The sequence below is a fragment of the Chenopodium album genome, chromosome 2, assembly GCF_948465745.1.
Source record: "Chenopodium album chromosome 2, dcCheAlbu1.1, whole genome shotgun sequence".
Classification (NCBI taxonomy): domain Eukaryota; kingdom Viridiplantae; phylum Streptophyta; class Magnoliopsida; order Caryophyllales; family Amaranthaceae; genus Chenopodium; species Chenopodium album.
In genome coordinates this window covers 3,758,751-3,782,594 of record NC_137835.1, presented here as the reverse complement: position 1 = coordinate 3,782,594, position 23,844 = coordinate 3,758,751, and the positions used below count along the sequence as shown (strand labels likewise).

The 23,844-nt window shown below is 41.8% G+C and overlaps 1 protein-coding gene across 1 annotated transcript; it reads left to right on the top strand.

Moving 5' to 3' along the window:
* The first annotated feature begins 12,453 nt into the window (after positions 1–12,453).
* Positions 12,454–15,105, top strand: LOC145580045 (expansin-like B1). The gene is made up of 4 exons (XM_081637367.1): positions 12,454–12,643; positions 13,816–13,922; positions 14,003–14,311; positions 14,760–15,105. The coding sequence occupies exons 1-4, from the start codon at positions 12,508–12,510 to the stop codon at positions 14,964–14,966; spliced, it is 759 nt and encodes a 252-aa protein (XP_081493493.1). The 5' UTR covers positions 12,454–12,507; the 3' UTR covers positions 14,967–15,105.
* Positions 15,106–23,844: the final 8,739 nt, after the last annotated feature.

Genomic DNA, 23,844 nt, shown 5'->3' with positions numbered 1-23,844 from the left:
CTCCTGGATCAATATTCTGGGGTACGTTGCCGCCTGTGAGATGCTGCAAGTGGAGGCGAGTTTTGAAGCGTTCGCCCACATGCACTATCTGAGCAGGGCGCCTTCTAGGGGCGGTGAAGGCTGGTACACCTTGACCACTTGCAAGGGGTACATGATGGCTGTTGGCAAAGAGAACAAGTGGAAAGACTGGAGGACTAAGTTTTACATAGTCAAGTCTGCCGATAGCCGCCTGAACCAAAAGTATAACAGGTGGAATAAGGATCCACCTCTCCTTGCAGGCAGGAGCGCATTGCCGCCTATTCCTAGGCGGGCGAAGGAGGAGATCATGGACGCGGGGTTGTTTACCGTGTCCGTGTGGACGAATGATGAGGGGGACAAGGAGGTCACCCCTCAATGCTATCTCCCTTTGTACAAGTGGTTTGAAGAAGGGACATTCTTAGCCGCCTGTGGGCTAAGTTCTGAGATGCCGAGAGGTAGTCGGCCGTCTGTTTTATATGCCATTTACTTTTGCTTTTCAGTACTTGTTTAATGATGCTAATCACTTGTTCATTTTTGCAGACAAAGCAATGGAAAAGCTCTCGGCCACAAGGAAGCCGGCTGTATCTGCTGCTCGATACAGGTCGAATGTCCTAAACAGGGCAGAAGTAACCACTCACACCAAAGTGGACGAGCAGAAAACTGGCGGCACCTCCAAGGTAGAAAATTGTTATTCATTTCTGACCAATATTAAATTTGCCCGAATGATTTCTAACGAGCGTTTAACTGGTGTTGATGTAGGGTGCGCCTTCCAAATCTCCTTCAAAACCATCCGACCCTAAAATCCAAAAGACTAGGGCGGGTGATGTGAGCGCATCCGGCAAGGGCGGCCGGAAGCACATTGCTCATAGGCCCAAGAAGGGCCCAGACGCCTCTTCTCTCGAAGCTGAAAAGGAGATCAGCAAACCGGATGCCCAGAGGGCATCGAAGGGTGGCTTTAAGCAACCCACCACTGCTGTCGGCTCAGCAGGAGAGAAGAGGAGCCTGGGGAGAGAGGAGGAACAGAAGGACGACGGTAAAATCCATTCGCCTCTATTGTTCTTTCATTTAGAGGTGCTTGAGTTATTTTTTCTAACTTTCTCTCCTTCTCAGTTCCTGTGCAGAGGCCGACTGTTGTCCAGATGGCCAAGTCCATGCTGAGGGCGGTTGATCCCGACGACAAGGCGTCTGTCAGAGGAGTCGGCACCCTTGACTTGGATGGCATCTTGGGGAACCTCTGCGAGGTTTGAGTTTTAGCTCAAGCAATTTTTTTATTAAGCATTATTGCTTTTTCCGCCTGGTTTTAACCATTCGGCTCTTTTGCAGGCCATGCTGCGCGTCCATGGGCTTAGGCAACCCCTCAAGGAGAAATCCAAAGAGGTAACAGTCGCTAAAGCTCGGGCCGAGTCTGCCTTGGATCGAGCTCAATTTGATATTGCTCAGAATGAGTATCTGACGCTTGATATGATGTATTCGCAGGCGGAAGCCAATATGCAGGTGAAGAAGGACCTGGATTCGGCCCGCCTGCGCATCACTTCCCTTAAGAAAGAGATTACAACTCTTAAGGAGAAGCTCGAGCCTCTTCAAGATGCCAAAGAAGAGGCCGAGAGAGCCAAGCAGAAGGTGGGCTGCCTGGAGCAGCGCCTCAGCAACCAGGAGCATCAGCTGAAGTCCAAGTTTGAGTCTGTGGCTAATCAAGAGAGAGAGGATCTTGTTAAGCAAATGATGAGCGATTATGAAGCCATCATGCGGGACACTTGGGCGGCTGTACAGCCGGATTCGGACTATCAGATTTGGAAATCCAAATTTGACGAAGCCAGCAAAGCATTCGACGCTCGCCTTATTGAAGAGGCTGAGAATGCTGAGGCCGAGGAAAGTTCTGGGTCCGACTCTTCTGGGGAGTCGTCCTCTGGTGGCGAGGAGGAGGATCAGGCAGAGGAGCCAGAGAAAAAGGAGGAAGAGCAGCCGAAGGACGACAGGCCGGCTGCCACTGAAGAGGCTCTCCCCTGATCACTTAAGCTTTTATGTTTTTCTGCGGCCAAATGGCCATGTACTTTTCTTTTCCGGCCTGTGTGCCGAGTATTTGTATCTTTACCGACCGAGGGGTCGGGTAATTTGACAATCTTTCTGGCTTTGCCAGATAACACTCTTAACCAATCGTCTGGTGACGATTGGTCTTTTTAATTTGAATCATTCGGCCATTTGGCTGAAGTTATCCATATTGTTGTCCTTTCCATGCCAAACTTTGAATTTTTCATTGCATGCGTGTTTTTGGCTAAGTATTATAACCTATATACCATGCGAATGTTCTTGCCCCTGGACGGATGTCGAGTGGTTTCGGTTTATTGGATTGATTGACTTGGAAATCTTTGATACTGAGAAGAGTATGCATGGTTTCTAAGTCAATCAATCACTATGGTGATTGCCCCAAACCACACGGCAGGCGTCCATCCAGAATTGGCAAACACAAGTGTTCATTCGGCCATTGGCTCGAACTAACTCAAATTTCCAACATAGCTAATTTGCCAAGGGTAAACCTCCGCTTGTTCTGCCCCATAAGCAAAAACAAGCGCCTCCGGCCATAGGCCTCTTTGAGATAAAATGCTAAGTTTGTAACTTAACCAATTTTCTTTAAAAATAATTGTCCGCCTGTCTTGCCCCATAGGCAAGGATCAGGCGTCATCCGGCCAATAGCCTCAATAAGTGCTAAGTAGTTAACTTGTATATTAATCAAATATTCCGCCTGTTTTGCCCCTGAGCAATAACAGGCGCATCCGACTTTATGCCTCAATTAGCCTCTACTCATGAAATAGTGACAACTGTGTTAAATAGAAAATTCAGGTCTTTTAGATTTCACTTTCGATTAAAACAAACGACTACGAGTGCTGCCTTAGCATTCGGTAGGGCCGCTTGATATGTTCGTAGAGCAATGTGCCACCCAAATGGGAGATGCTTCTCCTCGACGAATTCGCCCAAATGGACGTCGCCGGTTTTCTGACTCATGTTGGAGCAGACGGTCATGCTCATGTTGGAGCAGACTTGTGACCATTCGGTCTCTTTTTGTTTATTAACATCCGGCCATAGGCCTCTTTGATGATCAAGTAAATATTCGTCAAGTGTTGGTGTAAACTTGATGAATTTAGTAGGAACGACTGTTCTAAAACAATCGGCTCCTTCAGAGGGATTGGGGCGCCTGCTGTTGGGACAGACGCTTTCCAAATATATTGGCCGTCTGTATTTGGTACAGGCGACACTTAAAAAGCTTAAATAAAAAGATAAGTTGGGAAATGAAGGCATATTCTCATTAACAATACGGGAGATTTACAAAATTGAGGTCTTTACATTCGTACTTAGAAGTAGTACTTTTTCAAGTTGTCTACATTCCAAGTTCTGGGCAGCTGCCTGCCGTCTGGTTCTTCCAGGCGGTAGGTGCCGTCTCTTACCTCCTCATAAATTCGGTAGGGGCCTTCCCAATTTGGGGTTAGCTTTCCCTGCTCGTTCGCCCTACCGACTGCCTCCATTTTCCGTAGCACAAAGTCCCCCACTTTGAGAGGACGCTTGTGTACTCTTTTGTTATAAGCCCGAGTCATTCTCAGACGGTATATCTCATGACGCAAGGCAGCATTGCCCCTGCGCTCTGGAAGTGAGTCCAATGTTAGGCGCATGGCCTCCCAATTTGCCTCTTCATCATACAACATGATTCGAAGGGTCGGCTCATAGTGCTCAATGGGCAGAACAGCTTCTGCACCATACACCATTAGGAATGGGGTTTCTCCCGTTGCCCCTTTAGCAGTCGTTCTGATGGACCAAAGGACGTGTGGTAATTCATCCGCCCAAAGGCCACCAGCCCGCTCAATCTTCTTTTTAATCCCGTCTGAGATTAACTTGTTGAAGGCTTCGACCTGGCCGTTTGCTTGCGGCCGGCCGACTGATGCGAAAAAGCTTGAGACCCCCTGATCTCCCAGCCAAGTCTTGAGTTGGGGCGTCTCAAATTGAGGACCATCGTCAAAAACCATAGACATAGGCACCCCGAAACGAGTGATTATGTTCCTCCAGATAAAGGAAATGACGTCTTTAGTCTTGATGTTTTTGACTGCCTCAGCCTCTACCCACTTGGTAAAGTAATCCACAGCCACCAATATATAGCGCTTGCCGCCTGGTGCAGTTGTATATGGCCCCAGAATGTCCATGCCCCATTTGGCAAAGGGTATTGGGCTGTGGATGGCCGTCAGGTCTGTAGCCGGACGATGGATGAGCTTGCCAAACTTTTGGCACTTGTCACATTTTTTCACCATTTCCATGGCATCCGACTCCAGAGTTGGCCAAAAGTAAAGTCGCCTGGCCTTGGCCGCGAGGGATCTGCCGCCTATATGGGAGGCGCAGAATCCCGAATGCAACTCTTCGAGAACTTCCTTCCCCTTTTCAGGGGTAACACACTTCAACAGGGGTTTCAAAAAGCCAGCCCTGAAGAGCTCTCCTTGCCGCAACTCGAAGTTAGCTGCTCGTTTTTTAAGAACAGCCGCCTCCCGTGGTGAGTCAGGGAGCGTGCCGTCTGCAAGATAGGTCCGGATGCTGTCCATCCAAGTTGAGCTTCGGTCAAGGATTCCAATGGGGTCTTCCCCAGATATACTTCTTTTTTCCATGACCTCCCAAAAGACTGACCGAGGCGTTTCACAGGAGGCGGATGACGCCAGTTTGGACAGAGCATCCGCCTGATTGTTTGAAGACCTGGGCACTTGAGTTAGATGAAATTCTTCAAGTGACCCAACTTCACTCTTGACCGCCTGCAAATATTTTATCATGGCCGGATGAGTGGCCTCGTACGTTCCATTAACCTGGAGTACGACTAGTTGAGAATCAGAGCAGGCGGATATCTTCTTCGCCCCTGCCGCCTTGCAATACCGGATGCCGGCCAGCAGGGCCTCATACTCGGCCTCATTATTAGACACCTGAAACTTGAACCGTAGTGCGTATTCGTACTTATCTCCTTCAGGAGATTGACAGATAATCCCCGCACCACAGCCGTTCACAGTGGAGCTCCCATCCACATACACTTTCCAAACCTGGTCTGTATGGTCCGGAACAACCGGCCTTGTCATTTCGACAATAAAGTCAGCTAACGCTTGTCCCTTTATTGCCTTCCTTGGCTCGTAAGTGATTTCTAATCCTTGCATTTCAATCGCCCATTTGAGCATTCGTCCAGAAGACTCCAAGGTTGTGAGTGGCCGTTTGATCGGTTGGTCAGTATAGACCTCTACCGCATGCGCCAAGAAGTAAGGTTTAAGCTTCTTGATGGCCATGTAAAGGGCAAGGCCGAATTTCTCAACCATGGGGTACCGAAGCTCCGCGTTTCTTAGAACATGGCTTATGAAATACACCGGGAGCTGGATGCCGTCTCTTTCAGCTAAGAGGACAGCACTGAGGGCATGATCAGAGACGGCTAAGTACATGAAGAGCTTCTCTTTAGGCAAAGGGCTGACAAGCCTCGGCAAAGAGTGCAGATGAGTTTTTAGCTTTTGAAAGGCCGCCTCTGCATCATCCCCCCATTCAAAGTTTGTCTTCTTTTTGATTGCCTGGAAAAAGTAGAGACACTTGTCGCCTGAACGGCTGAGGAATCTCCCCAGGGCCGCCAGACAACCTGTTAGTTTTTGCACTTCCTTCACAGTACGGGGCGACTGCATGTCAATTACCGCCTGTATTTTCTCAGGGTTGACCTCTATTCCTCTTTGGTCAATCAAAAATCCGAGAAACTTCCCAGACTCAACACCAAAGACACACTTTTTTGGGTTAAGCATGACCTTGTGCCGCCTGAGTGTGGCGAATGTTTCTCGGAGATCAGCAAGGTGATCCGCCTGCTGTTTGGATTTGACTATCATATCATCAATGTACGCCTCTACATTCCTTCCGATTTGGTTAATGAAGACAGTATTAATCATTCGTTGAAAGGTAGCAGGCGCATTCTTCAAACCAAACGGCATCACCGTATAACAGAACAACCCTTGATCAGTGACGAATGCCGTCTTTTCTTGATCTTTTTTCCAGAGGGGGATCTGATGGAAACCTGAATAGGCGTCCATGAAACTCATCAGGGCATGTCCGGCTGTTGAGTCGACCAGACTGTCGATCTTAGGCAATGGATAGCTATCCTTTGGACAGGCCTTGTTGAGGTCCGTGTAATCAACACACATCCGCCAAGTTCCATTCGGCTTTTTTACTAACACAACGTTAGCTACCCACTCAGGGAAGTTGCACGGCCGGATGAACTTGGCATCTAACAACTTTTTTACTTCGGCAGCTGCCGCCTGACTTCTTTCTTCGCCGTGGTTTCTTTTCTTTTGCCGGATGGGCTTCCTTTTAGGATCCACGGCGAGTTTGTGGACAGCGAGATCCGGGCTGATGCCTGGCATCTCTTCCACATTAAAGGCAAAGATGTCTTTGAAATCCTTGAGCAGCTGGTGAAGGTTTTCACCCAACTTTGCAAAGGCAATCGTCCCCACCTTAACAGTTCGCTCTGGACGGCTATCATCCAGAGGGATATCAATGTGCTTTCCAGTAGGCTGGGGACGAAGATCATCCGGCCTTTCCCCGGTCAGTGATTGCTATTGCTTTTCTTTTTTGACCACCACCAGCTGATCAGTCTTTCTTTTCTTTCCGGCTGGTGGGGCCGACTGTTCTTCCTGGACATCGTCAAGGTCAATCATTTGCTTGCCCCGTCCGGATGCTGCGACCGCAGGCTTGACGTCCGAGAAATAACACTCTCGGGCCGTCTTTTGGTCCCCATTAAGGGAACCAACTGTTCCATCATCTTTCTCATACTTGAGCAGCATGAGAGCAGGGATGATGACGGCTTTACACTCATTTAGAGTGGGTCGGCCAAATATGAGGTTGTAAGCCGTGAGCTCTTCAACCACTAGGAAACGGATGGTCATATGCCGACCATCTCCCTTGCTTCCCAGGCGGACAGGTAGGTCGATTCGTCCGACTGGGTGCACAAGTCCTCCTCCAAACCCAACTAAGGTGTGGGTGACCTCCATCATGCTATCCGGTTTGTACTTGAGATTGGACAAGCATTTGAGGCTGATGAGGTCAGAGGAACTTCCTGTGTCAATCAAAATTCGGCCAACCAGCTAGTTGGCGACTTTACACTCGATGACAACAGGGTCATCATGCGGCCGACGGACTTTGCCTCTGTCCTGCTCGGTGATGACAACTTTAGGGAAGGTGGATGTACTAGCTGTATCCCCCTCCTCAACAGAATTGACCATCTTTCTCAGATGGTCCTTGGTACCCCGAATGGTCGGGCCACCACAGGCAAATCCTCCTGCTATGGTATACACCGGCTCCTCATCAGTTTCGGCACTCACAGCAGGCTGGGGAGTCTTTTTCTTGGACTGCCCCGGATTTGCTTTTGAAGTCACTTTGGACTTCACATAGGACTTCAGCTGTCCTTTGTCGGCCAGACGGTCGAGCTCTCGCTTGAGACTAAAGCAGTCGTTCGTATCATGGCCAACATCCTCATGGAAATGGCAATGCTTGTTCTTGTTCCTATTTTCAGCGGAACCTTTCATGGCAGTCGGCTTTTCAAGAGTTAGCCGATCCTTAATTTCCAAAAGGATGGAGCAGCAGTCCTTGTGGAATTCGTACCTTGGCACGTACGGTTTCCATTCTTTTTTCTTCTTCTGGGCCGGTTGACCAGAGTTATCAATGGCCCAGACTTGCTTTTTCTTTTTGCTCGCTTCGGGCTTAGGAGCTAACTGAGCAGACCGAGTCTCTTTCTGTCGGTCGGACTTCTTATGGTCCGACTGCTTATTGGAGGAGCAGAGTTCAGTCGCCTGTATGTAGGCGTCCGCCTCTCGCAAGGCCCCTTGTAGGGTAAAGATTTGTTTGCGGACGAGTTCATACTTGAAAGTAGACCCGTCCTTCAGACCCTTAAAGAAGTCTGTGAAGGCGACCTCATCAGACAGCCCATGAATCTGGATTCGGACCAGATTGAACCGCCTGACGTAGGATCGCAAACCTTCTCTATCTCCCTGCTGTACATTGCCCAAGTCAAGACTTGTCTTTTTGGCAGGGATGTTCATAGAGAAGTTCGATGCAAACAAGAACGCAAGCGTCTTAAAGCTATTTATGCAGCCGGCCGGAAGGTTGCCAAACCATTGCTGGGCTATGCCCTTCAGGGTGGCTGGAAAGCAACGACACCATGCGGCATCATCCAACCCCTGTAAATACATGAGGTGGGTGTATGCTAGCAGGTGGTCTTCTGGGTTGGAGGTCCCGTCATAGGCTCCAACCAGAACGTTTTTAACTTTGGCCGGCTGTACAGCTTCAGTTATTTCCCTGGAGAAAGCAGAGGGTTGATCTCCAAGGTGTTGCAGCCTAAGCTGCCAGTCCATCGGCTGGTAGCCGTATGCCGCCTGTCCTCCATAGAGGGTAGGTTGCATGTAAGGTACAACTGGCGCCTGGTACAATGGCTGTGCCATGTACTGGGCGGACTGATTCACATGTGGCCCAGACTGAACCCGTTGGCTGCTTGCTGGGGTCTCGTGTACAGACTGGGAACACCTCACAGAGGTATTCCGAAAGCTATCATGATAAGTCGACGTTGAAGCCGACTCTGATTGTTGGGTTCTCCTCTCCTCAATGTATTGCCGAGCGTCAGAGAACGTTTTCTTGCTACCATCCGGCTGTATGTGCCGGATGGGTTTTCTTGCACCCATTTCTGGGAAACGGAGCCGATTAAGGTCAAATTGGGGCCTGGCCTTCTCCTTAGGAGCAGGATGAGGAGTCGGCTGACGGTCCCTGACCGACTTCTGTTTGCCAGCTTGGGCTGGCTTCTTGGCCGACTGCTCCTTTCTAGGAGTAGGCGACTTTTTTGAGGCGAGCTGCTTGATTTCACCCCTGAGACTACTCAGGAGTGACATTAGCTCATCCCGAGTGACGGGAGTTGATCCTGCCGCCTGGGAAGGATCAACCGGCCGCCCCGAGGGCTTCTTTGGCTGGCCAGCAGTTTTGCTTGGTCCTACCTGATCATGGGGACGCTCTCGCCGTTCCTTACTGCGGATACGTTTAGAGATGAGGGATCCATTTGGATCCACATAGGTTTCGACATCAGCGTCGTCACCTGAGTCAAGGTCCGTGTGGACCAGTACATCATTTGGAGGCCGAATGGCCTCCGGATTTGGTACAGGTTCTTGTGAAGCCATTTCAGAGGTACTCTCCCCACAGAAGGCGCCAAATGTTTCGGGGGTTTTTATCCCTCGGGAGAGTTACAACACTGAAACTGGAGTCAACTGAGGATGCCTGTACCTGCAAAGCAAACGGACCGCCGGATGGTCGGTGGTCCGCCTCCAAAGATTAAGTCAGTAAATGTTCGGAGATAAAACGTGCGGAAGTAAAGTTATCTGCTTGGATTCCAAGCTCAGGTAAAGTGCTGTGTGTTCCTTGAAAACAACAGCTCTGTGGTCAGTGACGTATTGTCTCGTATTGTGTGTCTTTTGTTTTGTATATGTTTTTGGGTGTATATGTGTGTCGTCATAAATGACGTAAGTTCCCTATTTATAGGGAAAAGTGTGCCCTCCTAGGATCTGGTGACCTAGGAGTTAGGTCACGCCGTTTTGCGGTGCCTCGGGATTTGGGCCTTAGAAGGCCGCCATCCCAGAGCCAATACCTGAGTGACACGTGTCACTGTACCCAAAAGGATTCTGAAGCACTTTTTGGGTGACACGTGTCGCCGACTAAATGATCCCTGCTGGACCTTCAGTCCACGTAGGACGGAGAAGAGTCCACCCTCCACGTGTCATCATTCCATAGGTCCAAATGGCACCTATATGGAGGACACATGGCGCTTTCTGGTTGGGCCACCTGGCCGGGTATAAAAATACCCAAATCACGGATGACTCCCCAGATTCTCTTCTTCGAGTGCTCTCACTCAAAATCAAATCCCTCACATCATCACTCTTTAGCTTCGTCTTCCCCGAAGAGTTGCTAATAGCGGCCACCACCGTTTCCCACGACGTAGGCAAGGAGGACAACAAAATCAATGCCTTCACCTCATCATCAAACTTAATCTCCACCAAAGACAATTGGCTCAATATCGAATTGAACTCATTCATGTGTTCCGCGGCCGAGCTACCATTGCTCATCTTCAAATCAAACAATCGACGCATCAAGTAAACCTTGTTCACCGCCGAGGGCTTTTCATACATACTTGATAGAGTTTTGATCAAACCCGTCGTTGTCTTCTCATCCTTGACATTGTAGGCAACATTCCTCGACAATGACAATCTCACTACTCCAAGTGCCTTGCGATCCAAGACCTTCCAATCCTCCTCCTTCATACCGGAGGGTTTCGTTTCCTCAAGAGGTTGATAAAGATCCCTTTGGTGCAAATAATCCTCTATTTGCATTTTCCAAAACCCAAAATCTTTTCCATCAAACTTCTCAATCCTTAGTTTCTCGTCTTCCATTGTTAATCAATCCCAAAATTCAAGATTTCAAATTCCAATAACAAACAATTGAAATTCCAACAAGCCACTCAAATTTTGAACACCCACAACACCAAAAAATTGAAACTTTAACACCAAAGAATCAAAAAAATTGGCTTTTCAATCACAAACAACAAGCAATTTCACACAAACTAATCCAAAATACGACCAAATTAACCTGGCTCTGATACCAAATGAAAGGGATTACTAATGTGCTAGCAAGTTTAATTAACGACAATTAACAATAATCGAAGAACGAAGCAAAGCAAAATAAAGAACACAAACAAAATTACCGTGGGAACCCGAGTACCGGGAGGAAACCCACCAATCCACTATGGAGTAACTTGATGATGTTAGATTAAAAGAGAGAAAAAAGCCTCTTGTTATTAGTTCATCTTCTTAGGGTTTAAGAGAGTGAATTAAGTGAGGTGTGAGCTTTCATGGTGTTTTGAAAGCTTGTAATCATCATCATCAAGTTACTCCATAGTAGATTGGTGGGTTTCCTCCCGGTACTCGGGTTCCCACGGTAATTTTGTTTGTGTTCTTTATTTTGCTTTGCTTCGTTCTTCGATTATTGTTAATTGTCGTTAATTAAACTTGCTAGCACATTAGTAATCCCTTTCAGTAATAAGACTTGGAATAGATATGAATTGAATTGGGAGAGTCTAGCCTGACAAAGAGGTAATTTCGTTGATTTAAGTATAGCCTATGGTAGCAATCCGCCTCAACATATACTCCGTACATGTATTGTCATATTGATGGCATGTACATCGACTACATGTGTTAAACATAAATATTTTCATTCATAACTCAATTTAAAACACTTTTTTTTGTTGAGGAAAAACTTTGTTAAAAACCAACTTTTATTAATTTTATTCGCATTTTGTTGATTTTTAAATTATATTAAGTAATTAAATTATTTACTTTCTCTAATACTCCCTCCGTCCCCGATTGATAGTCACTTTTGCCATTTTTGGTGACTCAAAATGTTAGTCACATTTGCTTTTTTCAAGTACCATTAATATTATTTTTTTTTACCAAAATTCTCTAACATTTGCAAAAATGTTTGTGCAAATTTAACTTTCTCATGTAAATTTTATTTTCCCATGTATTTTAATTACTTTATCACTTTACTTTTTTCCATACCCAATGTAAATTTACTTTTTCAATGTACTTTTTTTTAATTCTCTTTAATTCCCGTGATTTTTCTTCAAAAGTGACTATCAATCGGAGACGGAGGGAGTATGTGTTTTAGGGGTTGACTGTCTTGGAAAAATGTGGCAAGATCAAAGTTCTCTATTACTTATGATAATGGGCGCATTAATTTACTTAAGAATTACTTTTATAAGATGATATGTTATATTTTTTTTATGTAATTTATGAAAAATGTGATGGCTATAAAAAGAAAAAATTGTGAAAGTTGATAAGACTTGACTTAACTACAAAATTCTAATGTCACAACTATTTGTCCAAAAAAAAAAGTCATAAGAAAATATCTAGAGATTTTTTATTCCCTTGTGTCCTAATTAAGCTCCTAACTCAGTTGTGACAAAATTGAATACTTGAGTGCTAAAAAAATAAAAGTGTTGTACAGCTTGTACTTGTTTAATTTTTTAGGACTATCACTCATAGCATCTTCCTTAAGTATATAATGATAAACCTAAGTGCACTGAAAAAGTGACTGATACATTAAATTAAAACTAATAAGGAACTTTAGTTTAATGAAGACTAAATTATTAGTGATTGGTTCATTGTTAAACTGTACATAATCTCTAAATAACTCTACTGTCTCTGTCACAATAGTGGAAGGCAAATTTTTAGAATTTTTCATTTTTTTTTAAAAAAAATAATTTTTTAATTTTATTTTTTTGTTTCTATTCAAAAATATGTGCTATAAATATAGGGTTTCTAGCTTCATTTCTCACCATTTCTACAACTATCTTTTTTTACATTAGCTTCTTGCATTCTTAGCTTGTTGTGTTTTCATCTCTACTAATCCTTGAAAAAAATGGGGTTTAGCCTTAATTACAAAAATATTACACTTCCTTTAACAATGATGTTTTTATTTGTACTTGGATATGGTCAAGATTATATCTGCTCTAGAGCAACCTATTTTGGTAGTCCGAATTGTCAAGGGAACCCAAGTATGCCTTTTTGTTTCTCGCTCTATGTTTATTTCTGTTAAATATATCTTATAGATATTTTAGGAATGTTTTCCTTTTTTTTTTTTTTGACAAAGAGGAATGTTTTTCTTGAATATTCACAAAGTACAAAGTCAGAATATATACAAAGCTAAGCCTTCAATTTGGCGTGAGACTAGCCTAATTCTCAGGAACATGCATGGTGTCTTAACTTGCATATTAGAGTGATGTACGTTTTTTGCTTACGGTTTATTAGGTCCTTATTAACTTTTTACGAGTACAGAAAAAAAAAAGTTATTTATTGATTATTTGATGAGTACTTTTGTGAAAACGATGGCACGTTTAATTTTAAATAGTTTTCCGTAACATTATCACATTTATAAAAAAATTATAAAAGAATTTAAAAAAATAAAAATTAAAAATAAATATAAATAAAAACCATATTGTTATATTCGATCTCTATTATAGTATATGCTTATGTATTATATGTGAGGAAACAAATTAGTGACTAACTATTTCAATGTATGCTAAATTAAAGGGTAACTATATAAATAGATTTTTTTGTTCACCCTTTGGGCTAATCCGGATTCGGGGATCAGTTCTGGGTGGTTAGGTTCCAATCCCACCCCGATTGTTGTTGCGGGGGATCGAACACAAGTCCTCCCTACCAAGTGTAGTCCCAATCACCACTACACCAACAACCAATTGGTGTATAAATAGATTTTAGGATTACATATAATCATTATTGAATGTATAATCTGAAATGGTATAAGTTTGATAATTCTTTTGTAAAAACACGAGTGGACCGATGTAATTAATACGAAGTAATTACTTTGTAGATTAGCTTCTTATATGTAGCGTATAGCCCTTAGGGTGCTATACTATGCTTAACAATTCTTAAAAGATCTTCTATTGGCCAATCTAACCTATCACTCCTTGAAGTCCCATACATATCAATTATTCCGTACTTAATAATCTTCAAACTAAAGTTTTTTGTAGGATCAATTAGTATACGAATTATTAAATTTCTTTTCCTTAGTAAATAATATATGAAATTTATGCTTATGTTTAAACTGTTCATTTTATAGTTGTATACTTAATTAGTTAATTATGACGTGAGTGGGTGATAACATAAATACATAATTAATATTATGGATTTAATTTCATCTAATCAGCTGGAGCATGTGGATATGGAGAATATGGAAGAACTGCTAATGATGGTTATGTAGCTGGTGTCCATAGACCTTACAAAAACGGCACTGGATGTGGTGGTTGCTACCAGGTACTCCCTCCGTTTCATAATGTTTTTTTTTTTTAATGCATATATTTGATCAATAATATCCCGATTTAAATAATTACTAGGTAAGGTGCAAGACAGGAGAATGCACAGAAGACGGGGTGGTGGTGGTGGCAACAGATTTCGGGGTGGGCGATTGGACCGATTTCCTATTTCCGGCCAAGGCCTATGCTAAGATGGCCCGGCCCGGGTTAGAAGCCGAGCTGCTCGCATATGGTGTCGTTAACATCGAATACCGTCGAGTCCCTTGCACCTTCGGTGGTTCAAACCTCGTAATTAATATACATGAAGGCACAAGATACCCTCACTACTTGGCCATTATTATCACTTATAATCCTACTCTCTATGACGTTGTGGGTGCTCAAGTTTGGCAGGTTTGTTTCCTCCACCCTTTTATCCTACACTCGGGGTCATTTTAAATTTTAGCTCTCAAATCGACCCATGCACAACACGTGTACATGTGGAAGGGTATGTCAACACGCGAGTATACATAGTGTCATAAAAAAATCACTCAATATAATTAGGTGCCTGAAATAATTAATGAAATTATATGAAGATACAAACACATTGGAATATTGGATATAGTTGGATCAAATTGCATGGTTATTTTAGATGGCCTAATATCACATGTTGATACTTGATAGGATATGAATCGAGCTTTAAGGATTCAGGCACCGCACAGACGATCTGCGCTCTTTCAATTATATTAAGTTGCCTAATTATATAATGATATTACTTTTGGGCTCCAATTTTTGGTACAAGTAATTTGTATATTGGGCTCAATTGGGCCTCTAACTATTTTTTAAAAAATTGGAAATGCAGGAGGAAACCCAAGAATGGAGGCCCATGAGAAAGCCATTTGGAGCAGTTTGGGACTTGGAAAATCCACCAAGAGTAGAAGGAGGTTATAAAATAAGATACTCTCTTGTTGCCAGCAACACTAATCATGCCACGTGGGTGGAATCACCTACTCTTATTCCTGCTAATTGGGAGAAAGGAGCTAATTTTGAGCTTGCCATTAAACTCTAATTGTAAACTATTAGCCAATTTTATTGGTCATCACCACTTTAATTTCTCTTTATTTACCTCATTAGTGATTGAATAAGATTATGGACCGTGTACTTGAATTACAATTGTGTTGATTAATACCAGTATTATTATGCTTAAATAGCTGTGTTTGAATCCATGTATATTACGGAGTAATCCTTAACCGAAGTAACTTGGCACGCTCACAAACTACTTGCAAACAAACTTAATCAAAATCGTTTGTTAATAAGCAAGCTTGAATAAGTATCTTAAGTAAGGTAATCGAGACAAGCTCAAAAAAAATCTCTTATCATTTTAAAAATTATTTTAACATTTCTTTTATCTTTACAGGAAATTTGAACTTAAAAATAAAGATTACCAAGTATTATATTGTCAATTGTATCATGCATGCAGGAAAAATTTCTCACAACTTTCTATAGGAAGACAAAAACTTGAATTATTAAGTAATATGGATGCATAAAAATCCAAATGAAATAACGAAACCTTTAGAGCATCTGAAGGCATGTTTATTTAACTAAACCTTGTTTAGTTGATTTATAACTTGAAATGCAAACGAGCATGTCCATGAACAAACTTCAAAAGTACAAGTCAAGGCGTCAATGCGTCAAGCTTTTAACAATCCAAGGTTGAACAAGAATTTTAAAATTGCATTGAAGTCGAGTTTGAGCTAGCTAGAGCAGTACTAATTACTCCGTCCCTCCGTTTTTAAATACTTGCTCCACTTTTCATTTGCGGCCGTTCTTAAATACTTGCTCCATTTCCTTATTAGGAAAGGTTTTACAATATTTAATCAATTTCTCTCACCTAGTGGTCCCAACATATATTCTCTCTCCTCAAATTCTCTCCACTATTTTTGTTTTCTATACTCCTTCCGTCCCTAAATTACATTCCTGGTTTCTATTTTGGGTATTCTAAAATTATATTCTTCCTTTCCATTTTTAGTAAGTTTTTTTTCAAACATTCCAAATCAACTCTCTTTTCCTGTTGTATATTTAATGTTTTCCCACTCTTACTATCTTAATCTCACTCTTATTTCTCTCTCCATCGTTTTTCTCAAGTTTGTACTTCCCATAACTAACCTAATGAATATGGTTGGTTCTTAATTTTCAATTAGAAGCATGTTATTGGTCCTTTTTTTTTTTTTTTTTTTTTGCAAAGGATTGATAACATGGCATTTTTTTTTTTTTGAATAAAAGTCCCTAAGGGGGACTAAATATCATTAATAGGAAAATCAGAAATCAAGAGAAGGGCAATACAATCAGGGAAAACCGAAACAAAATAACTACTACCTACTTTCCATGGCATACAATGAGCGAGCTCATGAGCCACCTTATTACCCTCTCTACGCACAAAACTCCACGAAACCGAAACTAGAGAACGACTAACATGATTAATATCATCTAAAATCAAGTGAAAGTTACTCCCCCCTCTACTTTGTGACTTAATAGCAGTGATCAAATTAAGACAATCACTCTCCACAATTAAATGCCTAAAACCGTACTCAACAGCCCCTTTCAAACCAACAAGTAAAGCCATTGCTTCAGCAATATGCGCCTGCCACCTGCTCTCCAAGTCATCGCCCACACTGCAGCGCCTTCAGAGTTTCTCACTATAGCCCCTGCAGATGACCCCAGCCCTTCCACCGTCCCACCATCCACGTTGAGCTTCAGCACATTACCCTCAGGAGGCTTCCAACGCACACGGCTTGATAATTTGGTACCCAGCCCACTCTCCTCCTCGCAAGACAGTTCTTTCATAAGCTTCCAAACATACTCCATCGAGGTAATCGGATTGAAAGCTTCTCCTTAAAAAATCCAACGGTTTCTAGCATTCCATATCGACCAACAGATTGTCATAAACAGACCACGATCCTTCTTGGGCAATCTATCCAAACAAGTAAGAGCCATTTCTCCAAAATTGCGAAAAAACCCACTTAGCTCACCCGCAAGACCACTCGCATCCCATATCATTCTCGCAATTATACAATCCCTTAGACAGTGAAGTTCCGTCTCATTTTCAACACCACATAACGAGCAGGTAGGCTCCTTTCCTGGCAATCTCTTGCTCAACCCTTGTAGTGTCGGTAACGCGCCACAACAAGCTCTCCAAAAGAACAGTTTGATCCTTGGGAGAGTATTCGCATGCCATACCTGTTGCCAAATAGTACTCGGACTCGAAGGAAAGGCCTCATCTTCTGCTTTAGAATCACCATATATGGCACGATAGGCTGAGCGTACAGAAAATTCCCCATTCTTCTCAAGATCCCACGCAAAAGTATCCTCAGGAAGACGGAAGCTTAAAGGAATGCTAAGTATTCTCTCCTTCTCAAAAGGTAAGAAAATAGACTCAATTAAAGGTTCATTCCATCGAGCAGCTGCTAAGTGAATAAGATCACACACCCGTAAGTCCTCTGGCGCGCTTCCTCTAGGAGAAATAATTTTCCGAGTTTGGGTACCCGGAATCCAAGCATCCCTCCAAACCGAGATATTCAGTCCATCCCAAACACGCCAACAAAGACCCCGTAGGAGCACCCACTTCACTCCCCAAATCCCCCGCCAAGTATAGCTTGGGGCACTTCCTACCTCCGAAGATAAATAATCCCCATTAGGGAAATATCGGGCCTTCAAAATTTTTGCAAGTAACATGGCATTATTAATCATTAATCTATCTTTGATTTACTCAAAGACATCATTTAATGTTTTGTATTTCCCATTGAAATATTTCATTATTGTTATTTGTCTTATTCTTTCCTCCTTAATTCCCGTGTAATTTTACAAACAAGAGTGTAATTTAGGGACGGAGGGAGTAATTTTTTATTCTTCCACCAACCCCACTACCTCCATATTTTATTACTTTCTCTAATTTCTCCTAAAACTCCGCACATGGAGAAATGGAGCAAGTATTTAAAAACGGAGGGAGTATTATAAGAGTTGTCAATTCGGGTAAACGAGTCGGATTTGGGTCAGGTAAGAGTGGGTCGGGTCCACTCGGGTCGAGTCAATTTGGATTAATTCCATAACCTATGCGGGTCGGGTTTAGGTTGGGTCATGCTTGAGTCGGGTCACATCGGGTCATACTTTTTATCGGGTTTGGGTCGGGTTTAGGTCGGGTTACATTTGGGTCGAGTGAACAATAGGTCAGGTTTAATTCGGGTTAAAACGGGTTAGGGTACGGTAATTCTCGGATTCGAGTCAGGTTCGTTTCAAGTCAATAATTTGCAGGCTAGAATCAGGTTGGGTCATTATCGGGTTTGAGTCGAGTTCGGTTCAAGTTAATAATTTGCGAATTATAATTAGGTCAGGTCATTTTCAAGTCGGGCCTAGACCGACTTGGTCTCCATAAACAAAATGCTTTGATCAACAATAATAAGGTGGTCTAAATTGCATTTTTAAGGTGATTTGAAATCGGGTCGGAAATAATTTGAGATGAATTTAGGTCGGGTGAATAACAAGTCGTATTGATTTCGAGTCGAGTTAGTAATAAATCGGGTTGAATTTTTGGGTCAGGTAAGTAATAGGTCTAGTAAAATTCGGGTCAAGTTAATAACAATTCTGGTTTAATTTGGGTCAGGTTAATAACAAGTCGGGTTGATTTTGGGTCGGATATGTAACAGGTTGGGTTAAATTCGGGTCGGGTTAGGACTTAGGAACGGGTCGGGATGAATTCAGGTCAAGATGTAACAAGTCGGGTTAAATTTGAGTTTTGACGGGTTAAAATGGGTTTGGGTCAATTTCGGTTCAAGTCGGGTTCGATGCAAGTTAATTATATTGGCCGTTGTATACCGGTAAATCGGTGCAACTTGTAAACCGGTATATTGGCCGTTTAAAGGAAAATTGGATGGTTCCACCCACCCAATTGGACTCCCAGAGGATACTAGGGACCATAATAAACATTTCGCCAATTTTTATTCCAGGTAAAAAAAGTCAAAAATTTCCAAAATTGAAGGCTAATGTCCACGTTTTTTGAGAAATTTTGGAGGTTTTGAGGCCTAGTGTCACAAAGTCTTGAGATTTTAGGGAATACATTTGGGAGTCATATAATGCCGTTTGGAACCATATATGATCATTATATGTTGTCATAAATGTTCGTGGTAGGCTTGATTTAATGAAATCGGTGCAAGTTGTAAACCGATAAATTGGCTGTTTAAAGTCAAATTGAATGGTTACACCCACCCAATTGGACTCTCGGAGGGTATTAGGGACCATCATGGTAAATATTTCGGCAATTTTTATTTTCGGGCGAAAAAAAGTCAAAAAATTCCAAAATTAAAGCCTAATATCCACGCTTTTTGAGAAATTTGGGAGGTTTCAGGGCCCGGTGTCTAAAAGCCTTGAAATTTTAAGAGATACATCTCCGGGTCATAAAATGCCGTTTGGAACCATATATGATCATTATATGTTGTCATAAATGTTCGTGGCAAGCTTGATTTAATGAAATCAGTGCAAGTTGTAAACCGATAAATTGGTCGTTTAAAGGCAAATTGGATGGTTCAACCCACTCAACAGGACCGCCGGAGGGTATTAGGGTCCATGGTAAACATTTCGGCAATTTTTATTTTTGGGCGAAAAAAAGTCAAAAAGTTCCGAAATTAAAGGCTAATATCCAAGTTTTTGAGAAATTTTGGAGGTTTCGGGGCCCCGTGTAAAAAAGTCTTTAAATTCTAGGGTATATATCTCGGGGTTATATAATGTCGTATGGAACCATATATGATTATTATATGTTGTCATAAATATTTGTGGTAGGCTTGAGTTAATGAAATCAGTGCAAGTTGTAAACCGATAAATTGGCCGTTTAAAGGCAAATTGGATGGTTCCACCCACCCAATTGGACTCTCGGAGGGTATTAGATACTATGGTAAACATTTCGGAAATTTTTATTTCCAGGCGAAAAAAGTCAAAAAGTTAAAAAATTGAAGGTTATATCCATGCTTTTTGACAATTTTTGGAGTGTTCAGGGCCCGATGCCGAAAAGTCTTGAAAATTTAGGGAATAAATCTCATGGTCATATAATTCCGTTTGGAACCATATATGATCATTAAATGTTGTCATAAATGTTCATGGTAGGCTTTAGTTAATGAAATCGGTGCAAGTTGTAAACCGGTACATTGGCCATTTAAAGGTAAATTGGATAGTTCCATCCACCCAATTGGACTCCATGAGGTTATTAAGGACCATGGTAAACATATCGACAATTTTTATATCCGGGCGAAATAAAGTCAAAAAATTCCAAAATTAAAGGCTAATATCCACGCTTTTTGAGAAATTTCGAATGTTTCGGGGCCCGTTTCGAAAAGAATTGAGATTTTAGGGGATACATCTCGGGGTCATATAATGCCGTTTGGAACCATATATGATCATTATATATTGTCATAAATGTTCGTGGTAGGCTTGAGTTAATGAAATTGGTGCAAGTTTTAAACTGGTAAATTGGACGTTTAAAGGCAAATTGGATGGTTCCACCTAGCCAATTGGACTCCAGGAGAGTATTAGGGTCCATGGTAAACATTTCAGCAATTTTTATTTTCGAGTGAAAAAAAAGTCAAAAAATTCCAAAATTGAAGGCTAATATCCACGCTTTTTCAGAAATTTGTGAGAATTCTGGTAGAGCTGTCAATTCAGGTAAACGGGTCGGGTCAACTCGGGTCTGGTCAATTCGGATTAATTCTATAACCTATGCGAGTCGGCTTTTGGTTGGGTCATGCTTGAGTCGGGACATACTTCTTATCGGGTTTGGGTCGGGTTAATAACAGGTCAGGTTACATTCGGGTCAGGTGAACAATATGTCGGGTTTAATACGAGTTTTCACGGGTTAAAACGGGTTAGGGTAATTCTCGGGTTTGAGTCGGGTTTGGTTCAAGTCAATAATTTGCGGTTTAGAATCAGGTCGGGTCATTCTCGGGTTTGAGTCGGGTTCGGTTCAAGTCATTAATTTTGGTTATAATCAGGTTGGGTCATTTTCAAGTGGTATCATTTTCGGGTTCAAGTCGGGTCATTTTCGGGTTGAAGTCAATAATTTGCGGGTTATAATCAGGTTGGGTCATTTCCAAGTCGGGTCATTTTCGGATTCAAGTCGGGTTATGTTCAAGTCAATAATTTGCAGGTTACAATCAGGTCGGGTCATTTCTAAGTCAGGTCATATTCTAACTACAAATAGATAAATATCATTTTTATCAAGCTAATTATTTCCTTTAACAATAAGATATATGACAATATACTAGGGAACTATAGTCTATATTTTAGGAAGATAATTATCTCCTTTAACCATACAACAAATATATACTATATTTAACTCTTAAATTTGAGAATGGTGCTCCTTTCTTTTGCTGGCTTGGATCAACTTGGTCTCCCTAGACAAAATGCTTTGATCAACAATAATAAGGTTGTCTAAATTGCATTTAAGGTGATTTGAAATCGAGTCAGGAACAATTTGGGTTAAATTTAGGTCGGGTCAATAATAAGTCGTGTTGATTTCGAGTCGAGTTAGTAACAGATCGGGTTGAATTTTTGGATCGGGTAAGTAATAGGTCTGGTAAAATTCGGTTCGGGTCAATAATAAGTCGGGTTTAATTTAGGTCAGGTCAATAACAAGTCGGGTTGATTTCTGGTCGGGTTTGTAACAGGTTGGTTTAGGAACTGGTCGGGTTAGGAACGTGTCGGGTTGAATTCAGGTCAGGTTAGTAACAAGTCGGGTTAAATTCGGGTTTTGACGGGTTAAAACGATTTTGGGTCAATTTCGGTTTAAGTCGGGTTCGGTTCAGGTCAATAATTAACGGGTTATATTCAGGTCAGTTCATTTTCGGGTTCGGGTCTCACATACTCGGGTCAAATCGGGTCTATGGTTGGTTTCAGGTCGGGTATGGGTCACCTTTTTTCGAGTTCAGATGGTTCGGTTAATAATCGGGTTTGAGTCGGTATTTCGAGTCGGGTCAACTTTTGACAACTCTAATTATAATCGAGCCTAAATTAAACAAACTAAACCTTTGCTCTACTTGACTCGTATTTATCTTGCCCATAAATGGCAAAAAATCAATGTGATTTTCAATAGAGGAATATAAAGAATCAACCAAAATTTAGTTAAGTTATGAGGTAATGCATGACTGCATGTGCTTATGTCTTGAACCTATATATCTTAACCAGTGTGAAGACTGAAGAGTAATGTTTGGTCCTTTGGTTTTTCTAGATAGTAATTTTAAAAGGTCCTGTCCACATTTACTGAACTGAACTGAACTAAGTTGAAATGAATATTTTATGAAAGAAGGTTAAGAGCTGAATTGAACTAAAATGATTGGAGCTGAACTGAAATTAAGCTGAAGTGAACAGGCCCTAACTCCACTCTGGCTATTGCTAGAGGTGAGCAAAGTTAGTCGATTTTGGGTGGGTTTTGGGCAGAATTTTTCTGCGGGTTTGGAAATACATTTTTATGCATATTAGTTGATTTTTTAGACCTGGCCCGAAAAGCCCGCACGGGCCGACAAGTTTGGGCGGGTTTGGACATAAAAAATCCGTCCCGAAGCTTGGTCTAACCCAAGAAGTGGACTTTTTGGCTACGGCCGGCCCGAAACTGGCTCGTGCCTGCCCAATAAACACCTCTAGCTTTTGCTTAGTTTTCAATGTGAATATATATAAGCAATAATATCTTCAAGTATATAAGCTAGTGAAAAGTTTGAAAAATCAAAAAGTTGAAAACTTGCAATGAAGACACAAAATGAAACACCCCAATAATTCTCCTATTTCCAAACCACTTACTTTAAATAAAAATAGAGGAGAACAATTGGCATGTTACCGCCACGTGTTAAAACGTTAAGGCTTTATCAAAGTATTGCAGCGGAAATCCAACTTAAATATTAAAATAATATAATTTAGAAAACCAATAAGTCAAAGCTTACAAATTGGAACCATAAAAGCCCTTCTTTAAAACCAAATCAATATTCAAAATCCCAAAACATAAATGAAATAGCAAAACATAAATAAGTTTAACACAAAGAACGAATACTCGCAATCACACCAATCCCTTGACAATGCGTATGTCAAATCCCCGAACTTCACATCATCAAGCTAACCTGTGCAATACTGCTCCCCAATAATACAAGTGTAAGAATTGGATCATCACAGGGTCATTGAAAGGCGAAGGCCATGACCAAAAGAAAACACACAAAAGCACGCAATCAGCAAAGCTGAGTACATACAAGCTACAACGCACAAAACCTAGCATGCTCAACTAATTAAAGTAAATAAACATACAACACGAATTCATTAATCAAGACTCCACACTTAAACAATTCAATCGACTCAACATACTTGCTAATCAATTCCAAACACTTGACTCTTTATATTTAATTTAATTAATTTAATTTGGAGTAAGCAATAGACGAGGTTGTCCAATCCACCAAATCATTTTGGTCCCAAATGACCATTTAAAATAAAATTTTAGCGCGATGCAAGAATGGGCGCGACTCTATCCTCACAAAGTTAGTCTAGGATCCCATCTAACTTTCATTATAAAATAAAAATGTAAATACCAAAAGAGAAGAGGACATGTTGATCAAACAAGCCTCGGAAAGCCACGGGCTACCACCGTGTACCCCAACCCATAATTGTCAATACTCTAGAAGTGCACGCTTTCCAGAGTTTTATTGCTCATCCATGTTTCACTTTACGTGATTACAATTTTAATTAATGCCGACTCAATCAAGAAGACCATACATAAAACTAAGGAGAAAGAAAATAAGACTAATCTTTTTGTGTGGGAAATTTTTTGGGGATTCATGGGGTATTTATAGGAGAGAATTGTAGGGTAAATAAGAAGATTGGGCCTCATAAAAATAATGGGTCGATTACAAATGGGTTAGGCTTTTGTGATT

Bases quoted from the DNA above. Each gene is read 5' to 3' on its own strand.
- LOC145580045 (XM_081637367.1), top strand. From the start codon at position 12,508: ATGGGGTTTAGCCTTAATTACAAAAATATTACACTTCCTTTAACAATG. The intron at 12,644-13,815 runs GTATGCCTTTTT...TCATCTAATCAG, and splicing joins GAATTGTCAAGGGAACCCAA to CTGGAGCATGTGGATATGGA. The intron at 13,923-14,002 runs GTACTCCCTCCG...AATAATTACTAG, and splicing joins GATGTGGTGGTTGCTACCAG to GTAAGGTGCAAGACAGGAGA.